This window comes from Mytilus trossulus, unplaced genomic scaffold, assembly GCF_036588685.1.
Source record: "Mytilus trossulus isolate FHL-02 unplaced genomic scaffold, PNRI_Mtr1.1.1.hap1 h1tg000085l___fragment_1__unscaffolded, whole genome shotgun sequence".
Lineage (NCBI taxonomy): Eukaryota > Metazoa > Mollusca > Bivalvia > Mytilida > Mytilidae > Mytilus > Mytilus trossulus.
The window spans coordinates 632,635-656,549 of NW_026963295.1; the positions used below are offsets into that span (position 1 = coordinate 632,635).

Below are 23,915 nucleotides of genomic sequence, written 5' to 3' on the forward strand. Positions count from 1 at the left end.
TTTTCAATTTTTGCGGTAGTATAAAAAAAAATTCAATTTTTGCGGTCGTATAATAATATTCAAGAAAATAACCAAAAACAGGAAAATTTCCATAAAAATTTACAATTCAGGGGCAGCAACCCAACAACCAGTTGTCGGATTCATCTGAAAATTTCAGGGCAGATTGATCTTGACAATTTAACCCCATGTCTGAATTGCTCTTAATGCTTTGGTTTCTGAGTTATAAGCTTAAATATATATTTTACACCTATGCTCTATTTTTATCCATGGCGGCCATCTTGGTTGATTGGCAGGGTCACCACACACATTTTTAAAACTAGACACCTCAATGATGATTATGGCCAAGTAAGGTTAAATTTGGACCAGTAGTTTTAGAGGAGATGATTTTTGTACAAGATGAGAAAAAATTAGGAAAAATTGGTAAAAAATGACTATAAAGGGCAATAACTCCTGAAGGGGTCAAATGACCATTTTAGTCATATAAACTTATTTGTAGATCTTACTTTGCTGAACATTATTGCTGTTTACAGTTTATCTCTATCTATAATAATATTCAAGATAATGGCCAAAAAACGTTATAATTTCCTTAAAATTGCCAATTCAGGGGCAGCAACCCAACAGCCAGTTGTCCGATTCGTCTGAAAATTTCAGGCCAGATAGATCTTCACCTGGTAAACAATTGTACCCCCCATGTCAGATATGCTCTTAATGCTTTGGTTTCAGAGTTATAAGCCAAAATCTACATTTTCCCCCTATGTTCTATTTTTAGACCATGTTGGTTGGCAGGCCGGGTCATCGGACACATTTTTTAAACTAGATACCTTAATGATGATTGTGGCAAAGTTTGGTTAAATTTGGCCTAGTCGTTTCAGAGGAGAACATTTTTGTAAAAGTTAACGGACGACAACGATGACGGACGAAGGACAACGGACGCCAAGTGATGAGAAAAACTCACTTGGCCCCAGGTGAACTAAAAAGTTAAAAAGGCCAAATAAAGTACGAAGTTGAAGAGCATTGAATACCAAAAATGCCTAAACGTTTTGCAAAAAAAAGCTAAGGTAACCTATTCCTGAGATAGATTGCCATTTTCTATATATCTACATAAAAAATAAAAATATTTGGTATGTTTGCAAATCAGACAATTCTACAACGGAGACCAAATGTTGTCTTAATCTAAGGAAATGTACAAATAATTTTAAAGTAAATTTAATGATAAAATTCACTATCAAAGTGAAAACCAATTCGCCGTTTTAGAATATAATGCTATAATATTATGGATAATATTTTCAAAAGTGTACACCAAAACATCATGATTGGTAAAAACATCCTTACCAATGGGAATCCAACCAATGACGTGACGTTGTTTTCATTTTGGTGTACAAACAATGAAATTACCCATAGTCTTTTAGATTCTGAAATGGCTAATTTTCTTTAATAAAAAAAGTGCCTTATTTGTATATTAAATATATACTCAAGATAAAGTTCACCAAGAAAAATTAACATCAAGTTTTTCTGAGAATTTCTACTAATAATTATATCAGCGAATTTGGTTGAGACTTTATAATCTTCAACGGTAAAGTAACAAATCACAAAACAGAACTTGGCCTATATTTCATGTTGGACAACATTGTATTAATATTTCAAAATCTTTGGTCAAGAGGAACATGCAAAAAATAAAATGTTAAGGTAACTGAGGTCACAACTTTTGAAAAGTGAGTGTCTAAAACACCAAAATCAAACTTTATTTTATTATCTATAATAATTATCTATTACATGTGCTTCATTATTCATACTTTTCCAATTTGAAGGTTGTTTTCATATTTATATTCCATGAATATCTTATTAAATCAATTAAGGTGCTTGTGAACACTGAATGATAAGGGTTGTATTCATTTTGCAATGGGCACTTAGTTAATTATATATAAACATTACATTTGCAGTGAGAGGTCCAACTTTGCATTGTAGATATCATCATAATTGTATTTGGTTCAACTTCAATTTATATTATTATGAACAAAGGAAGATAACACTAAACTGGTAATGCTATTTTTGGAAGAAGTATGATAATTATGTGTATAGACATCATTTTGTTCCTTGAATATCTGAGTATGCACATCATTGATACATTATTAGAAATACAAATGAATGAATGTAGGAATATGAACAATATTACTGTTCTTTGAAATTTCAAAAGTGGTGATTTGAGAAAGTCAGAAAGATATGATTATCATCCAGTAAAAACCCGCTATTAAGGTAACTAAGGGCATTGGAACTAAGCTGCAAATGTCAAAACCATATAAATCAAACATGAGCTGTTTTTTATGGTTGTCTTTAATTTTCAAAAAACGTTTTGTGAAGTAGTAGTTTTATTTTCATCACATAACAGAAGAAAACCTAACTTTTAAGGAAGTAAGGGAGATAACTCTTGAGCAGTAATTGTCAAAACCATCAAATCAAAATTTAAATGTATTTTGTTAAAAGGAGAAGATCCGGAAAGGACTAACTTTGGCCTAAAATTTAAAATACATCTGATGAGAGATTGTTGACATTTTTTCAAACACTAAAGTGTCCACTTCATTTGATTCAATTAGTTTATACATGTAAACAAGATTGAACTGCTTTGGTCATTAACAATGCTCAAATTTAAGCTACAATATGAAATATCTATCACATATGCCATAAAACATCACTTTTCTGATGGTTTTTGTCTGAAATATGTGGCCGCTTTAGTGTTCAGTATCAACCTTTATATATATGTTATATGAATAATCATCAAATACAACATGTATTTAAATATTAAGACTGAACACAAGTGCAGCCACTTCTGTTTCAGACAAAAAAACATCTAAAAAATAGCTTTTAAATGCTAAACTTGTGAAGCTTTTGGTCAAAAACAGCCCATAGTTATAACAACTTAGATATTCTACTTTCAAAAAAATGGAGAATGTGTCCCCATGGACACATATGATGCCCTCACTTGCATACAACATTAAACAGGGACATAACTCAAGAACAATAAAAGTGACGCTACCCATTTTGTACTTGATCTGAGTTTTGTGGTAATAAGTATTGTGTATAGGTTACATTATGTTTGGTTGGGGCAAACTTAAGTTACAGAAAGGAAACTAAACATTTTGCAATTTTTCAATTTATAAAGGGGCATAACTTGATAATGATTCAAATGATGCCACCAAAATTCAACTTGATCTGTGTTTTGTGGTAAAAAGCATTGTGTATAAGTTTCATAACATTTGGTTGAGGCAGTTTTAATCAGAGAACGGAAACTAAAAATTTAGCATTTTTTTCCATTTATAAAGGGGCATAACTCTAGAATGGTTAAAGTGACACAACTAAAATTCAAACTTGAGCTGTATTTTGTGGTAATAAACATTATGTATAAGTTTCATAATATTTGGTTGAGGCAAATTAACTCAAGTTAAAGAACGGAAACCAGTTTTGGGACGTACGTACAGAGGGACAAGGGTAAAACTTAATGTCCCCTCCGCTATGGCGGGTACAACCAGATGCTCCGCAAAGCAGCTTTATAATACCCAAGAGGCCAAACCCTGAACAGTAAGGGCAAGTATGTACACAACAGACAAGCTTGATATTTGGACCAATTTGAAAACTGGGCCTATAATCAAAAATCTAAATACATCTTTGGATTCAGTATATCAAAGAACCCCAAGAATTCAATTTTTGTTGAAATCAAACAAAGTTCAATTTTGGAACCTTTTTTTGGATCAACTTGCAAACTGGGCCCATAATAAAAAATCTAAGTACATGTTTAGATTCAGCATATCAAAGAACTCAAGAATTCAATTTTTGATGAAATCAAATAAAGTTCAATTTTGGACCCTTTAGACCTCAATGTGGACCAATTTGACAACCAAGCTCAAATATCAAAAATCTAAACACATGGTTAGATTCAGCATACATCAAAGAACCCCATATATTCAATTTCTGATGAAATCAAACAAAGTTTAATTTTGGACCCTGATATGGACCAACTTGAAAACTGGGCCTATAATCAAAAATCTAAATACATGTTTAAATCTGCCATATCAAAGAACCCAAAGGATTCAATTTTTGTTGAAATCTACATGTAACAATGTTAAATTTTGGACCCTGATTTGGACCAACTTGCAAACTGAATCCATAATCAACCAGATGCTCCGCAGGGGGCAGCTTTATACGAGGTTGAACCCTGAACGGTTGGGGCAAGTATGGACACAACATTCAAGCTGGATTCAGCTCTAAATTTGGATTGTGATTAAATAGTTGACACAGCATAAGTTTCTGACACACAATGAATGTGGTCTAATGAACTTAAAATTATTTTTTTTGCCTTTGAGCAATTCACTTTGCTGTTGAATACTAATTCTCTCAAAAAAACGTTTGAAGAAATTTTCTTTTTATTTATAAAATCTGAAATGAGAAAAATTTAACCCCCCCCCCCCCCCCCCCGCCATTTTTTTCACATCCCCTTTCCCTTTTTCCAAAACTGATCTCAATTAAAATTTCTAATGAAGTTTGCAACAATAACTACTCATTTAAATACAACATAAAATATTAAAATGTAAAATAAAGTGCTTGTTATCACTGAATGGTAAAGATTGTTTTAATTTATCAGTTGGTAGTAAAAGTTAATATACATTGTATATTGTATAAAACAATGATTTAAGTTGATTCAACTACTATTCTGGACAAAGAGAGATAACTCCAATTGAAAATTTCTTGCTATTGCACAATATTGTGCAATAAGATATTTCTTGCTATTGTGCAATACTGTGCAATTAAAAATATTTGCTATTGCACAATACTGTGCAATTGAAGATTTCTTGCTATTGCGCAATACTGTGCAATTGAAAATTTCTTGATATTGCACAATACTGTGCAATTGAAGATTTCTTGCTACTGCTGAATACTGTGCAATTGAAATTTTCTTGCTATTGCACAATACTAAATATAATAATTTTGGATCCTAATTTGAACCAACTTGAAAACTGGGCCCATAATCAAAAATCTAAGTACATGTTTAGATTCAGCATATCAAAAAAGTCCAAGAATTCATTTTTTGCTAAAATCAAACTTAGTTTAATTTTGTAACCTTTTGACTTTAATGTAAACCAATTTGAAAACGAGACCAAAAATTAAGAATCTACATACACAGTTAGATTTGGCATATCAAAGAACCCCAATTATTAAATTTTTGATGGAATCAAACAAAGTTTAATTTTGGACCCCGATTTGGACCAACTTGAAAAACTGGGCCAATAATCAAAAATCTAAATACATTTTTAGATTCAGCATATCAAAGAACCCCAAAGATTCAATTTTTGTTAAAATCAAACTTAGTTTAATTTTGGACCCTTTGGACCTTAATGTAGACCAATTTGAAAACGGGACCAAAAATTAAGAATCTACATACACAGTTAGATTCGGCATATCAAAGAACCCCAATTATTCAATTTTTGATGAAATCAATCAAAGTTCAATTTTGGACCCTTTTGGCCCCTTATTCCTAAACTGTTTAGACCAAAACTCCCAAAATCAAACCCAACCTTTCTTTTTTGGTCATAAACCTTGTGTTTAAATTTCGTAGATTTCTATTTACTTATACTAAAGTTATGGTGCAAAAACCAAGAAAATGCTTATTTGGGCCCTTGTTGGCCCCTAATTCCAAAACTGTTGGGACCAAAACTCCCAAAATTAATCCCAACCTTCCTTTTGTGGTCTTAAACCTTGTTTTTAAATTTCATAGATTTCTATTTACCAGTACTTACACTAAAGTTATTGTGTGAATCAGGTGCTCCAGGGCACAGCTTTATATGACCCCAGTGGTTGAACCCTGAACAATTGGGCAAATTTGGTTACAATATAATATTCAAGCTTGATTCTGTCTGAATTTGGATTGTGATCAAATTTTTGACATAATATATAGGTTTTTGTCACAAAATTAATGTGGTCAAAGATCTAACAAATCTATTGCACAATACTGTGCAATTGAAGATTTCTTCTTGAAACTTTTCAAAATTTAAAATTTGAAAAATGTTTGAAAACAAGAGGCTCTAAAAAGCTTGTGTCGCTCACCTTGGTCTATGTGAATATTAAACAAAGGACGGAGATAGATTCATGACAAAATTGTGTTTTGGTGATGATGATGTGTTTGTACATCTTACTTTACTGAACATTCTTGCTGCTTACAATTATCTCTATCTATAATGAACTTGGCCCAGTAGTTTCAGTGGAAAATGTTAGTAAAAATTTACAAATTTAATGGAAATTGTTAAAAATTGACTATAAAGGGCAGATTCCAAATAAGAAAGTTGAAAAGTTCCCAAAATTATGTTTAACGAAATCAACACCAATGAAGTTCTGTTTTGGAATACATGTTATACTTATATAAGTTAACACTTTTTGACAAAAAATAGATCTATTCACATTATATTTTTTAAATAAAGACCACCTTAAAAACTAGAGGATCTCAAGAGCCTGTGTCGCTCACCTGTTACTGTATTTACTGATGTCGGCCATCTTGGTTGGTAGGCGGGGTCATTAGACACTTTTTTTTAATAGATACCCTAGTAATTATTTTGGCCAAGTTTGGTTAAAATTGGCATATAGTTTTAGAAAAGAAGATTTTTGCACAAGTTAAAAAAGGACGAAAAGTTGTTCAATATTGACTATACAGGGCAATAACTCCTTAAGGGGTCCTTGGCAATTTTGGTCATGTTGACTTATTTGTAGATCTTACTTTGCTGACCATAATTGCTATTTACAGTTTATCTCTATCTACATTAGTATTCAAGATAATAACCAAAAACTGCAAAATTTCCTCAAAATTACCAATTTTAGGGCAGCAACCCAACAACGGGTTGTCGGATTCATCTGAAAATTTGTGAGGGGATAGATCTTATTCTGATGGACATTTAAATCTTGAAAGCCTTAGTTTCAAAGATGTAAAGCAAAAATTACATTTTACCACTATGTTCTAATTTTAGCCATGTCGGCCACTTTTTTTGGTAGGCGGAGTCATGTGACACATTTTTTAAACTATATACCACAATGATAATTGTGGCCAAGTTTGGTTAAATTTGGCCAAGTAGTTTCACAGAAGAAGATTTTTGTACAAGTTACAAAAAATGACAAAAAGTTGTTAAAAATTGACTATAAAGGGCAATAACTCCTTAAGGGGTTGACTGACAATTTTGGTCATGTTGACTTATTTGTAGGTCTTACTTTGCTGAATATTATTGCTGTTTACAGTTTATCTCTGTCTATAATAGTATTCAAGATAATAACCAAAAAATGCAAAATTTCCTTAAAATAACCTATTCAGGGACAGCAACCCAACAACAGGTTGTTCGATTTGTCTGAAAATTTCAGGGCAGATAGATCTTGACCTGATCAACAATTTTACCCCATGTCAGATTTGCTCTAAATGGTTTGTTTGGTTTTAAAGATATAAGCCAAAATATACATTTTGCCCCTGTGTTCTATTTTTAGCCATGGCGGCCATCTTGGTTGGATGGCCAGGTCATTGGACACATTTTTTAAACTAGATACCCCAAGGATGATTGTGGCCAAGTTTGGTTAAATTTGGCCAAGTAGTTTCAGAGGAGAAGATTTTTGTAAAAGTTTACGGACGACGGACGACGGACGCCAAGTGATGAGAAAACCTCACTTGACCTTTCAGGTCAGGTGAGCTAAAAACAATGCTGCTAACATAAGATTTGACAGAAATTAAGTTGTTGTTAACATAAAAATTGACGTTTTTTTTTGTTGCTAGCATAACATTTGACAGACTTTTTTGTTGCTAACATAATATTTGAGGGACTTTTTTGTTGCTAACATAAAATTTGACGAACATTGTTGTTGCTAACATAAAATTTGACGGACTAAATAGTGTTGCTAACATAAGATGCTGACGGACTTGTTGCTAACATAAGATTGTGCTAACATAAATAAATTTGACGGACAATAAATGTATATATTTGAGATTTTTAACCAACATTGGAGATCTTATCCTAATTGAAAGTCATATTAAGAACTCCTGCAAAATACCGCTGCCTGAAATCTAAAAAGATTTTAACGCAGGACAGATAACTCTTATTTGTAGCACATCCAAATGTTGCTAACATAAAATGATAAGTTTGACAAAAATTATGTTAGCAACAGATTTGATAAAATTATTGATTAAATAAAGTAAATTGAAAGATCCAAAATGTGTATGAATAATGTACATCATGAAATACAATTTTAACAGGCTTAGATAAGTACCTACAATGATGTGGCAAGATTTTATGAACCTGTTGCTATCATAACATTTATTGACAGACGAGCATCTAATAAGTAAGGTATTTGAAATTGAAAAAAATACATATCACAGATGTTTTTAACAAAAGAAAAGCAAAAGATTTGGAAACAGAGATGTTTGAATAATCAGACTACACTAATAAAAACCATTATACCAGTGTCAACGTAAAGCCTCGTAAAACATGAACCTTGTGTCAAAACATGGGAAGTAATTTCCGTCAAACATTTCACATTTTTCAACTTGTTGTGATCATTTCTACTTTTAATGTAAACAATCATATCCAATAATTGGTTTGCTTGCTTTATATAACGTTACTATTCAATAAAACATTCACATATTATCATTCAAATAACAGTTAGTATTATTTTTCTTAATTTGTTCTTTTTGACGGAAATTTTCTTTTCTTTTTGGAATCTGCCAGAGGACAATAACTCCTTAGGGGGTCAATTGACCATTTTGATCATATTGACTTATTTTAAGGTCTTACTTTGCTGTACATTATTGCTGTTTACAGTTTATCTCTATCTATAATAATATTCAAAATAATAAAAAAAAACGGCAAAATTTCCTTAAAATTACCAATTCAGGGGCAGCAACCCAACAACGGGTTGTTCGATTTATCTGAAAATTTCAGGGCAGATAGATCTTATCCTGATAAACAAATTTACCCCCATGTCGGATTTGCTCTAAATGCTTTGGTTTTTGAGTTATAAGCCAAAAACTGCATTTTACCACCTATGTTCTATTTTTAGCCATGGTGGCCATCTTGGTTGGTTGGCCGGGTCACGCCACACATTTTTTAAACTAGATACCCCAATGATGAGTGTGGCCAAGTTTGTTTAAATTTGGCCTAGTAGTTTCAGAGGAGAAGATTTTTGTAAAAGCTAACGACGACGGACGATGACGACGGACGCCAAGTGATGAGAAAAGCTCACTTGGCCCTTCGGGCCAGGTGAGCTAAAAAAGGAACCCCTTCAAAAAATGGTAAACAAAAATTTCCCCTCCCCCAACTTTTTGAAATCCCCTTGGAGCAATAACCCTTACACTCAATCCCATGCTTTCCTTTGCAGTATTGAACCTTGTAGTACAATTTCAGAGAGATCCGTACACTTAACCACAAGTTATTGTCATAATTGTTTGGAAACTAGAAACATGCTTCTTTTTGGCCCTTTTTTTACCCCTAATTCCTACATATTTTGGGCAATTAACCCAAAACTTAATCCCAGCCTCCCCTTTGTTATAGCATACATTGTGGTACAATTTCAGAGAGCTCCATACAATTACACATCGTTTTGAAACTAGAAAAATGCTTGTTTTGATCCCTTTTTGGCCCTTAATTCCTAAACTTTGGTCCCATAACCCCTAAACTGAATCCAAACCTTCTACTTGTGGTTTTAAACATTGAGGTATGATTTCAGAGCAATTGAAATACTTCTACACAAGTTATTATCCTGAAACTAGAAAAAATGCTTGTTTGGGCTTCTTTTGTGCCCCTATTTCCTAATCGGTTGGAACCATCATCCCAAAAACCAATCCCAACCTTCGTTTTGTGGTATTTTCATGAAGATCTATTCACTTAAACTAAAGTCATAATCCGGAAACCAATGTGTCTTGGACGACAACGACGACGCAGACAACGCAGACAACGCAGACGAAGACATCATTCCATAATACGATCCCAAAATAATTTTGGGGTCGTATAAAAACCAAGAAAAATGATTTTTTGGGCCCTTTTTTGGCCCCTTATTTCTGAACTGTTGCGACCAAAACTCGCAAAATCATTCCCAACCTTCCTTTTGTGGTCATAAACCTCGTGTTTAAATTTCATAGATTTCTATTTACTTATACTAAAGGTATTGTGCGAAAACCAAGAATAAACAGCTGTTCCATGAGCACATGATACAACCGTTGTTTTGTGTGTGAAGTTTTATGCAATAATCATCAACATATATAGTTTCTAAGATATGGCGAGACATGTGACAACCTCCCATTTTAACAAAAAAACTCAATAACTCCCCCAGAGAAAACGAAAACTGGATCCATCGGGATGCCAATGAAATCTCGGTGAAATTGTTGGGATAAGCCGGGATAAGCCGGGATAAGCATCTGGAGTCGGGATCCCATTCGGGATAATTATCTGAAACTGGGATCCCATTCGGGATAACTGTCTAAAGCCGGGATTCCAGTATAAATGAAACGGGATAAATATAGGACACTGGGATCCCAATCGGGATAACTGTCTGAAGCTAGGATCCCAATCGGAACTGTCTAAAGCTGGGACCCAATTGGGATAAATATCTGAAACTGGGATCTCATTCAGGATAACTGTCTAAAGCCGGGATTCCAGTATAAATGAAAAGGGATAAATATAGGACACTGTGATCCCAATCGGGATAACTGTCTGAAGCTGGGATCCCAATCGGAACTGTCTAAAGCTGGGATCCCAATTGGGATAACTGCATGAAGCTGGGATCCCGTTCTAGTTGAAACGGGAAAACATATGAACCATAATTATGTTGTTATATGTAAGTGTTTGATTTGTGTATATATGTCTCTGATGACATCAAGTATAGGTTGTTGGTGTTGATTAACAATGTGAATGACACCAAAGCTGTCAGGTGAAGCCAATCACTTAATAGGTCACTTAATTTTCAGTTTGACAGATATTTCTTAGTCAGACAAATTTTCGCAATTAAAATGGCAGGGTGTCCGAGAAATTTCAACGGCTGTTTTGCTAGACAAGCTGGGGCATTTCTGATGCTCCCCAAGTTCACATAAGTACGTTTCTATTAGTTGTCGTCAAGCATCAATGATAAGATATTGATCGACATCGTAAAACGTTGGTTTCTCAACTTATGTAAAATGTAACCAGATGATCCGCAGGGCCCAGCTTTATAAGACCGGAGAGGTTGCACCCTGAACGGTTGGGGCAAATATGGACACAACATTCAAGCTGGATTCAGCTCTAAATTTGGATTGTGATTAAATAGTTGACACAGCATATGTTTCTGACACAGAATGAATGTGGTATAATGAACTTAAAATATTTATTTTGCCTTTGAGCAATTCACTATGCTGTTGAATATTAATCCTCTCAAAAAAATGTTTGAAGAAATTTTCTTTTTATTTATGAAATCTGAAAGAATAAATATTGAACCTCCCCCCCCCCCCCCCTCCCCCAATTTTTGTTCACATTCCTCTTTCCCTTATTCCAAAACTGATCTCAATTCAAATTTCTAATGGAGTTTGCAACAATAACTACTCATTTAAATACATCATAAAATATTGCTTGTTTTCACTGAATGGTAAAGATTGTTTTAATTTATCAGTTGGTAGTAAAAGTGAATATACATTGTATAATGTATAAAACAATGATTTAAGTTGATTCAACTACTATTCTGGACAAAGAAAGATAACTCCAATTGAAAATTTCTTTCTATTGCGCAATTTTGTGCAATTAGATATTTCTTGTTATTGCGCAATACTGTGAAATTGAAAATACTTGCTATTGCACAATACTGTGCAATTGAAGATTTCTTGCTATTGCACAATACTGTGCAATTGAAAATTTCTTGCTATTGCACAATACTTTGCAATTGAAGATTTCTTGTTAATGCTGAATACTGTGCAATTGAAAATTTCTTGCTATTGCACAATACTTAATATAATAATTTTGGATCCTGATTTGGACAAACTTTTTTATTTATGAAATTTCAAATGAGAAAAATTGAACCCAATTTTTTTAATCACATCCCCCTTTCCCTTATTCCAAAACTAATCTCAATTAAAATTTCTAATGGAGTTTGCAACAATAACTACTCATTTAAGTACATCATAAAATATTAAGATGTAAAAAAAACTGCTTGTTATCACTAAATGGTAAAGATTATTTTAATTTATCAGTTTGTAGTAAAAAGTAAATATACATTGTATATTGTATATAACAAAGATTTAAGTTGATTCTGGACAAAGAAAGATAACTCCAATTAAAAAAAAATCTTGCTATTGCACAATATTTTGCAATTAGATATTTCTTGCTTACTATTCTGGACAAAGAAAGATAACTCTAATTAAAAAAAAAATAGCTATTTCACAATATTGTGCAATTAGATATTTCTTGCCATTGCGCAATACTGTGCAATTGAAAAGACTTGCTATTGCACAATACTTAATATAATAATTTTAGATCCTGATTTGGACCAACTTGAAAACTGGGCCCATAATCAAAAATCTAAGTACATGTTTAGATTTGGCATATCAAAGAACCCCAATTATTAAATTTTTGATGAAATCAAACAAAGTTAAATTTTGGACCCTTTGAGCACCTTATTCCTAAACTGTTGGGACCAAAACTCCCAAAATCAATCCCAACCTTCCTTTTATGGTCATAAACCTTGTGTTTAAATTTCATAGATTTCTATTTACTTATACTAAAGTTATGGTGCGAAAACCAAGAAAAATGCTTATTTGGGCCCCTTTTTGAGCCTTTTATTCGTAAACTGTTGGAACTTCAACTCCAAAAATCAATCCTAACCTCCTTTTGTGGTCATAAACCTTGTGTTTACATTTCATTGATTTCTATTTACTTATACTAAAGTTATTGTGCGAAAACCAAGAATAATACTTATTTGGCCCTTTTTTGGTCCATAATTCCTAAACTGTTGGAACCAAAACTCCCAAAATCAATCCCAACCTTCCTTTTGTGGTCATAAACCTTGTCATGAAGGACCTGATGATGAATCCGATGCAGATGTTTTTCAGATAAGTGCATTAATAATTTAATTAAACATGTGTATATGTGAATATAATGATTATAAATATAATTTATTGAGGAACTATGATTTTTATGGTTTTTATTTGAGCAAATCAACACCAGAAAGTCTGAAAGCATAAACTGAAAATATATTTATTTTTAACATACAAAATTTAATTCAGTTGTGTAAATGTTTATTTGGTGAAAACAATAAGTCGCTAGTTTTTTTTTCCTTTTTCAGGGGATAAAAAAGGGGGAGGGTAATTAATTTGATTCCAAATGGCTTCCAATTTACTGTATAAACATGCACCAATATTTGTATTGAATTTGTTGCTTCAAAATGTATTGAACAAATGATTCTTTGTGGATTTTTTTTTATACTTTTAGAGGATTAAATGATATTTTTAAATGTAGCTGCCAACAGATTGCATGCAGATATTCCAGTTACCTTAATTTACTCAGCAATACTAGTTGGAAGTACAGAGACAGCAAATTAATTTACAGAAATGAGAATTTGACATGTATCCTTTTGCATAAATAACCCAGGAATCCCAGTGGCAGTAGAGTCTAGTACGTGCAATTTGAATTGGTGCATGTATATCCTGCTGGGATTTGCTTATGGGATCCCGCTTTTTTTCTGGGAATCCCAGTATATTCTCATCAAAATCCCAGTATATTTCTACTGGGATTTCCATCGAAATCCAGCTTTTTTAGTGGGAATCCTGAAATTTTATCCCAGTATATTTACATAGGGATCCCCCTTCTTTTTCGGGATTCCCAAAATTTTATCCCAGTGGAATCCCAATTGAAATACCACAATATCCAGTGGGATCCCAGTATATTTCCACAACAATTCACATCGCGATTCCCGCTTCTTTTGGGGGATTCCCGAAATTTTATCCCAGTGGAATTAGGTTGGAACCCAATTGGAATCCCATCAGAATTCCAGCCGGAATTCCATTGGAATCCCAGATTTATTGTCTCTTGGGTCTAAAATAAAAATTTTAATCATCACCAAAAAGTATACAGATTTTTTAGATTATTATATCTAACCAAGTGCTCCGCAGGGCGCAGCTTATACGACTGCACAGGTCGAACCCTGAAAGTTCTGGCAAGTATGGACACAACATACATTTAGCTTGATACAGCTCTGAATTTGAATTGTGATCAAATTTTTGACATAATATGAGTTTCTGACACAAAACAAATGTCAAGATCTTACAAATCTATTTCGCAATATTGTGCAATAAAAGAATTCTACTTCAAACTCTTTAAAAATTTAGAATTTGAGAAATTTGGAAAAATAATATTGAAAACTATTACCACCCCCCTTTTTTGGCAATTAGTCCCAAACCTGACATTTCTGTATACATTATTTAAATTATTGTAATGGAGGTAAATTCGAACATACCCAACATTGTATGTTAAATGTTTTTGATTTATCTCTTGATTAACACTGCTTTTAAATTGTCTTAATTGTCCATTGACGAAAAAAACCTAATTTTCCCCTTTTTTTTGCCCCTGATACCAAAAGATTTTGAGCCATAACCCCCCAATGTAAATACTAACCATCCCTTCATGGTGTAGAAACTTGTGGTATAATTTCAGAGAGATTCATACACTTAAACTCAAGTAATTGTTTGAAAACTACAAAAATGCTTATTTTGCCCCCTTTTTGGTCCCTAATTCCTAATTTTTTAGGAACATAACCCCAAAAAAATCAACCCCAGCCTTCCTTTAGTGGTATTGAACCTTCTGGTAAAAATTTATAGAGATCCATTCACTAAAACTAAAGTTATTGTCCGGAATCTAAATGCGTCTTCGGGTGGCGACAACACAGACGACGACGACATGATAGCATAATACGACGCAAAACATTTTTTGCAGTCGTATAAAAAGTGTGTAAAGTTTTAAGCAATAATCATTAATGGTTTTTGAGATACGGTGCGACATGTGAACCCCCCCCCCTTTTTTTTACAAGATACTCATTAACTCTTAAATAAAATGCTTAATCATCACCAAAATGTATACAGATCTTTAGATTAATAAAACTAAGAAGTGTGTAAAGTTTTAAGCAACAATCATAAATAGTTTTTGAGATACTGCACATATGAAAAAAACACCCCTGTTTTAGAAATAAAATCCCACAACTCAAAAAGTTTAAATCTTATTTTCAATTAAAAGTATACAGATCGTTTGACCATCATAAGAAACAACTATCTTAAGTTTCATGAAATTTGGATTAGTGGTTCTCAAGTAACAGTGCGACATGTGGACGACGGACAGACAGACAGACAGACGGACATTTGTATACCATATTACGTCCCATCAAAATTTGACGGGCGTATAAAAATGCTGATTTTTTTTGGTCCTTAATAGTAAATACCTAAACTGTTGGGACCAAAACTCTCAAAATCAATCTCAACCTTCCTTTTGTGGTCATAAATCTTATACTAAAGTTATTGTGCGAAAAACAAATGTCTGCAGACGAAGATGACCTCGTGAAACCAATATACGGACCACCAAAAAAAATTTAGAGGTCTTCTCAATATAATGCTTCAATAAAATGCTTCTCTGAGCACAGCCTGATAAGAATTTTGGACACATATTCAAGCTTGATACTATCAGAATTCGGATTGTGATCAAATTTTTGACATAAGACATGTAAGATAGGTTTCAGACAAAAAATAAATGTGGTGAAAGATTTAAAAATTCAAAATTGGGTAAAATAATCTGTATTTAATTTCAATTGAAGATTTCTTGCTATTGCGCAATACTGTGATATTGTGTAATACTGTGCTATTGCACAATACTGTGATATTGTGCTACTGCGCAATACTGTGCAAAAGATTTCTTGCTATTGCACAATACTTTGTAATTGATGATTTCTTGCTATTGCGCAATACTGTGCAATTGGATATTTCTTGCTATTGCGCAATACTGTGCAATTGGATATTTCTTGCTATTGCGCAATACTGTGCTATGCAAAATTTCTAGCGAATGTACAATATTTTGCTATCGTGCAGTACTGTTCAATTGGATATTAAATGCTATTGTGCAATACTGTGCAATTGAAGATTTCTTGCTATTGCACAAAACTGTCAGCAGAAAACAATATGAAGACTTTGCAGATTTATAGTTACATTAATTGACGTTAGGTTTACCTGATACTGAGGTTGTGGAGTGCCATAACTTGAAGGCATGGCTGGTTGAGGGGAATGTGGTAATAACAGTGGTGCAACCTGATAATATTAAAATGGCTCTTTCTTCAAATACATGCGATACACAATTTTACACCCCTTTGAACAAAATATCAATTTACAAATGCAAGTTGTCCCTCAAGTATATAAATAATTTTTAATTCTTTGTTTAAAATATAAATTGAAATATATTTACATCATTGTACATGTGAATGAACTAATCATAGATACCAGGATTTAATTTTGTATTTGTGCCAGACACGCGTTTGTCTACAAAAGACTCATCAGTGACGCTGAAATCAAAAAAAGTTAAAGGCCAAATAAAGTACGAGTTGAAGAGCATATAGAGGACCAAAAATGCCTAAATGTTTTGCCAAATAAAGCATATTAGAGAACCCCAAGAATTCAATTTTTAATGAAATCAAATAAAGTTCAATTTTTGACCTTTTAGACCTCAATGTGGACCAATTGGATAACCCGGCTCAAATATCAAAAAGGTAAATACATGGTTAGATTCAGCATACATCAAAGAACCCTATATAATCAATTTTTGATGAAATCAAAAAAAGTTTAATTTTGGACCACAATTTGCAAAATGATTTGGATCAACTTGAAAACTGGGCCTCTTATCAACAAGAGTGCACACGCTGAAATGTCTCGCCTTCTTTACTAATCATTGATATTATGTTGATCATCATTAAGTCCTAAATATAAAGCTTTATTTCAATTAACCAAGATAACTACACAAAGACAAACGAACTATGAAAATGAGGTCAAGGTCAGATGAATCATGCAAGCAGAAATGTACAGCTAACAATGCTTCCATACAACAAATATAGTTGACCTATTGCTTATAGTTTAAGAAATATAGACCAAAACACAAAAACTTAACACTGAGCAATGAACCGTGAAAATGAAGTCAAGGTCAAATAAAACCTGCTCGACTGAAATATAGATCATAAAATATTTCTATACCTGTATACAGCAAATATAGTTGACCTATGGCATATAGTATTATATAGTAAAGACCAAAACTCAAAAACTTAACTTTCGACCACTGAACCATGAAAATGAGGTCAAGGTCAGATGACATCTGCCCGCTAGACATGTACACCTTACAATCATGCCATACAACAAATATTGTAGACCTATTGCATAAAGTATGAGAAAAACAGACCAAAGCACAAAAACTTAACTATAACCACTGAACCATGAAAATGAGGTCAAGGTCAGATGACACCTGCCAGTTGGACATGTACACCTTACAGTCCTTCCATACATCAAATATACTAGACCTATTGCTTATCGTATATTAGATATGGACTTGACCTTGTTCACTAATCCATAAACTGAGGTCGTGGTCAATTGAAAACTGTCTGACGGGCATGAGGACCTTGCAAGTTATGCACATACAAAATAAAGTTATCATATTACTGATAATAAGAGAGAATTCAACATTACAAAATATCTGATTTTTTTTTTCAAGTGGTCACTGAACCGTAAAAATGAGGTCGAGGACATTAAACATGTGACTGAAGGAAACTTCTTAACATGAAGCATCTATATACAAAGTATGAAGCATCCAGGTCTTCATCCTTCTAAAATATAAAGCTTTTATGAAGTTAGCTAACGACCCCGCTGTAGCCGTAGCCGCCACCGGATCACTATCCCTATGTCCAGCTTTCTGCAACAAAAGTTGCTGGCTCGACAAAAATCTAAATACATGTTTAGATTCAGCATATCAAAGAACCTCAAGGATTCAATTTTTGTTGAAATCAAACAAAGTTTAATTTTGGTCCCAAATTTGGACCAACTTGAAAACTGGGCCCATAATCAACAAGAGGCTGTCACAACGACAGCAAACCGGATTTATTAACATTTATTTGTGTCCTGGCAATATCACAAGAACCATTACTGATGAATGGTGAAATGAAAATCGTCAATATCAAATTTGACTTCCGTTTTGTCATCAGTATCAACATATTAAAATTTGAAAAGCTTAGATTGAATGGTTCATGAGTAAACGCAACAACGTGAAAGGAAACGCCATTTTACGATCTTTCAAGAACCATAACTCCTGAACAGTAAAAGTCAAAATCGTCATTATTGAACTTGACCTCTATTTTGTCGACAGTAACAACATATTAAAATTTCAAAAACTTTGGTTGAATTGTTCATGAGAAAATGCACGGACACGACGGGAAACACCATTTTTCAATCTTTCAAGAACCACAACTCCTGAACGGTAAAAGTCAAAATCGTCATTATTGAACTTGTCCTCCATTTTGTCATCAGTAACAGCATATATAAAATCAAAAATCTAAATACATGCATGTTTACATTCAGCATATCAAAGAACCCCGAGGATTCAATTTTTGTTGAAATCAAACAAAATGTTGAATTTTTGACCAACTTGCAAACTGGCCCGATAATCAAAAATCTAAATACGTGCATGTTTAGAATCAGCATATCAAAGAACCCCAAGAATTCGATTTTTTTTAAAATCAAACTAAGTTTAATTTTGGACCCTTTGGACCTTAATGTAGACCAATTTGAAAACGTGACCAAATAATTGAAAACATAAATACACAGTAAGATTTGGCATATCAAAGAACCCCAATTATTCAAAATTTGATGAAATCAAACAAAGTTTAATTTTGGACCCTTTGAACGCCTAATTCCTAAACTGTTGGGACCAAAACTCCTAAAATAAATCCGAACCTTCCTTTTATGGTCATTTCTATTTACTTATACTAAAGTTGTTGTGCGAAAACAAAACAAAATGCTTATTTGGGCCCCTTTTTGGCTCCTTATTCCTAAACTGTTGGGACCAAAACTCCCAAAATCAATCCCTACCTTCCTTTGTGGTCATTAACCTTGTGTTTGAAATTCATAGATTTCTATCTACTTCTTCTAAAGTTATTGTGCAAGAACCAAGAAAAACGATTATTTGGGCCCTTTTTTGGCCCCTAATTCATAAACTTTTGCGACTAAAACTAACAAAATCAATCCCAACCTTCCTCTTCTGGTCATAAACCTTGTGATTAAATTTCATAGATTTCTATTTACTTATACTAAAGTTATAGTGCGAAAATCAAGAATTAACAGCTGCGCCATGAGTGCATGATATGCCTGTTGTCTTGTGTGTGAAGCTTTCTGCAATAATCATAAATAGTTTCTGAAAACATGTGAAAACCCCCCCCCTTTTTTTTACAAAAAACTCAATAACTCTAAAATAAAAATTGTAATCATCACCGAAAAGTATACAGATCTTAAGGTGAATATGTCTAAAAAGTGTGTAAAGTTTTAAGCTATAATTATTAACGTTTTTTGAGATACAGTGCTACATGTGAAACCCCCCCCCCCCTTTTTTTTACAAAAAAACTCAATAAGTCTAAAATAAAATTTTGAATCATCACCAAAAAGGATACAGATCTTCCGATTAATATAACCAAGAAGTGTGAAAAGTTTTAAGCAATACTCATAAACAGTTTTTGAGATACTGAGCGACATGTGAAAAAAAACACCCCTGTTTTAGCATATTTAGTTATAAAGTCCCATAACTTAAAAAGTTTAAATCTTATTTTGACTAAAAAAAGTATACAGATCGTTTGACCATCATAAGAAACAACTATCTTAAGTTTCATGAAATCTGGATAAGTTGTTCTCAAGTTACAGTGCGACATGTGGACACCGGACAGACAGACAGACAGACGGAAGGACGGTGGACATTTGACTACCATAATACGTAACATCAAAATTTTGACGGGTGTATAAAAATGCTTATTGATACCAATATACGGTCAATTTTTTTTTTTGTGGTTGTATAAAAATAATGCTTTAATAAAATGCTTCGCAGAGCACAGCCTGATATTTTAGACCACAAAGGTCGAACCTTGAATAGTTGGTGCAAGTTTGGACACAATACTCAAGCTTGATACTGTCTGAATTTGGATTGTGATCAAATTTTTGACATAATATAGGTTTCAGACACAAAATAAATGTGGTGAAAGATTTAAAAATTCAAAATTGGGTAAAATAATCTGTATTTTATTTCAATTGAAGATTTCTTGATATTGCACAATACTGTGTAATTGATGATTTCTTGCTAATGCCCAATACTGTGCTATTGAAGATTTATAGCTATTGCACAATATTGTGCTATCGTGCAATACTGTGCAATTTCTGAATTGGATATTAAATGCTATTGCGCAATACTCTGCAATTGAGATTTCTTGCTATTGCACAATACCACTGTGTCTAAACCACACCAGTAAAAAATGTTTGGACTCGATGGTATCTAATATCTGGAATGGTGACGGAACATTAAGACAGAGAAAAGGTTGATTTCTGTTTATTTATTTGCTATTTTTATGGTATCGAAGAATTTGTACTCATACTTTATTTGGCTTTTTTAAACTTTTTTGGATTAGAGCGTCACTGATGAGTCTTTTGTAGACGAAATGCGCGTCTGGCGTATATATATAAAATTTAGTCCTGGTATCTAAGATGAGTTCATATACTACTATTTTCTATTGTGAGGTGTAATATTTTCTACAACCGTTCTATATTAAAGGAAATATAAGTAAAAATGCATGTCAAAATGACGAATGAGTGAACCTTGCCTCAAATTTGTTTAATATCTCGTTAAATTGAAAAGAAAGATATTGACACGAAGATTGCAAAACTAGCCACTTTGAGCACCTCAATACTTGTATTTTTGTGTATAAAACGAAAGAAATGGGTCATGTCAAAATGGAAGAGGCAGGTTTGGTCAATGTTGTTTACTACACAATCACCCGGCGGTTTATGTATATCACACGGTTTTGTTTTGTTTTAAAACCACGAATTTATGAAAAACAACGCTAACACAAATCTTAACATTGTCCATCGAAAGAAATTCAACATAAATATGACTGTTATCGTAAAACAACTTCACTTGCGTTTTTTTCAACAACAAAATTAAGATACTGCATACAATGTACTATTTATACAAGAGTGTACACGCTGACACGTAGCGACTGCTTGAATGTTCGTCATTTTGAATCTATTTTGAACATCTGTAAGATAAATAATTTAATAAAAGTATCACTGCATAAACTTTACATATATTGTTGATGGAACCATAAACTAGAGGCTCTAAAGAGCCTATGTCGCTCACCTTGGTCTATGTGAATATTAAACAAAAGAAGCAGATGGATTCATGACAAAATTGTGTTTTGGTGATGGTGATGTGTTTTTACATCTGACTTTACTAAACATTCTTGCTCCTTACAATTATCTCTATCTATAATGAACTTGGCCCAGAAGTTTCAGTGGAAAATGTTAGTAAAAATTTACAAATTTTATGAAAATTGTTAAAAATTTACTATAAAGGACAATAACTCCTTAGGGGTCAAATGACCGTTTCGGTCATGTTGACTTATTTGTAAATCTAACTATGCTGAACATTATTGCTGTTTACAGTTTATCTCTATCTATAATAAAATTCAAGATAATAACCAACTAGAGGCTCTTAAGAGCCTGTGTCGCTCACCTGTTACTGTATTTACTGATGTCGGCCATTTTGGTTGGTAGGCGGGGTCATTAGACAATTTTTTTAAATAGATACCCTAGTAATGATTGTGGCCAAGTTTAGTTAAATTTTGCCCATAGTTTTAGAAAAGAAGATTTTTGTACAAGTTACAAAAATGACGAAAAGTTGTTCAATATTAACTATAAAGGACAATAACTCCTTAAGGGGTTCTCTGACAATTTTGGTCATGTTGACTTATTTGTAGATCTTACTTTGCTGAACATTATTGCTGTTAACAGTTTATCTCTATCTATAATAGTATTCAAGATAATAACCAACCAGATGCTCCACAGGACGCAGCTTTATACGACCGCAGAGGTCGAACCCAGAACAGTTGGGGCAAGTATGGACACAACATTTAAGCTTGATACAGCTCTGAATTTGGATTGTGATTAAATAGTTGACACAGCATAGGTTTCTGTCACAGAATGAATGTGGTCTAAGAACTTAAACTTAAAAACTTAAAAATTTTAAATTGGACATTTACCTTTTATGGTCCAATATCCAAAATTTAAATACATGGTTAGATTCAGCATATCATAGAACCCCAAGAATTTAATTTTTGATAAAATCAAATAATGTTCAATTTTAGACCCTTTAGACCTCAACGTGGACCAATTTGATAACTAGGCCCAAACATTAAAAATCTAAATACATGGTTAGATTCAGCATATCAAAGAACCCCTAAATTTCAATTTTTGTTAAAATCAAACTAAGTTTAAATTTGGACCCTTTGGACCTTAATGTAGACCAATTTGAAAACAGGACCAAATATTAAGAATCTAAATACACGGTTAGATTCGGCATATCAAAAAACCCCAATAATTCATTTTTTGGTGAAATCAAACAAAGTTTAATTTTGGACCCTTTTGGTCCCTAATTCCTAAACTGTTATGACCAAAACTCCCAAAATCAATCCCAACCTTTCTTTTGTGGTCATAAACCTTGTGTTAAAATTTCATAGATTTCTATTTACTTATACTAAAGTTATTGTGCAAAAACCAAGAAAAATGCTTATTTGGGACCTTTTTTTGGCCCCTAATACCTAAAATGTTGGGACCAAAACTCCCAAAATCAACCTCAACCTTCCTTTTGTGGTCATAAACCTTATGTTAAAATTTCATAGATTTCTATTTACTTATACTAAAGTTAGAGTGCAAAAAACAAGAAAAATGTTTATTTGGGACCTTTTTTTGGCCCCTAATTCCTAAACTGTTAATACCAAACCTCCCCAAATCGATCCCAACCTTCCTTTTGTAGTTATAAACCTTATGTTAAAATTTCATAGATATCTATTTACTTATACTACAGTTATAGTGCGAAAACCAAGAAAAATGCTTATTTGGGCATTTTTGAGTTATTGACCAACATCACAGGTAGACAACAGACAGATATTATGGACAACAGTATAATATTATACGTCCCCAGTGTTTTCCATTCGACATTTAAGCCAGGTGTGCCGACCACCTTTCGATTTTAGAAGGGGATCGGTTCTGTTCTATTAAAATTTGAATACTAATCGCGCCTCGCTGACTTTTTTTTCATTGACACAGATGTCGTCCAATCGTCAAATTTCAATGTTTTCATTAATCAATCAGGGAAAAAGAAAGGCAGATGACGATGATGATAAAGAAAATACCAGACCAAATAAGTTAAATAAAATTGATAGTAATGGTGAAGTTGTGGAAATTGAACAAAAATCTACCAAACAACGGAAAGACACGCAAGTGAAGACAAATATGAGCAAGACTTCAAATGGCTTATAGTCACAGGGGAAGGATACTACTGTTCTGTGTGCCAAAAATACGACACAAAAGCAAGAAACAGGACAGAAACTTGGATCGAAAGGCCTTGCTTTCGCAGGAGGAGGGAGTTCTGTTGTTGTTAAATCCATGCTGATGCATAAAATTGTAAATGAAAGAAGAGAGAGAAGAAATAAATTGTAGAAAAAAATCCAATCAAAGAATATTTGACAATTGATATGACTACTTCTATTTATGTTTGTTCAACTCCATTAAATGTGAATATTATACTAATCTTTATTTTTGTGACCCACATGTGCACCCA

At 33.0% G+C, this 23,915-nt stretch overlaps 1 protein-coding gene across 1 annotated transcript in view; it reads right to left on the minus strand.

Annotated features, from left to right (window-relative positions):
* The window catches only part of LOC134699819 (protein tfg-1-like), a 48,148-nt gene that overhangs the window by 7,955 nt on the left and 16,278 nt on the right, over positions 1-23,915 (minus strand). The window contains exon 5 of the mRNA XM_063561232.1: positions 16,238-16,315. Coding sequence (XP_063417302.1) covers positions 16,238-16,315 — 78 coding nt within the window. The remainder of the gene's footprint in view (positions 1-16,237; positions 16,316-23,915) is intronic.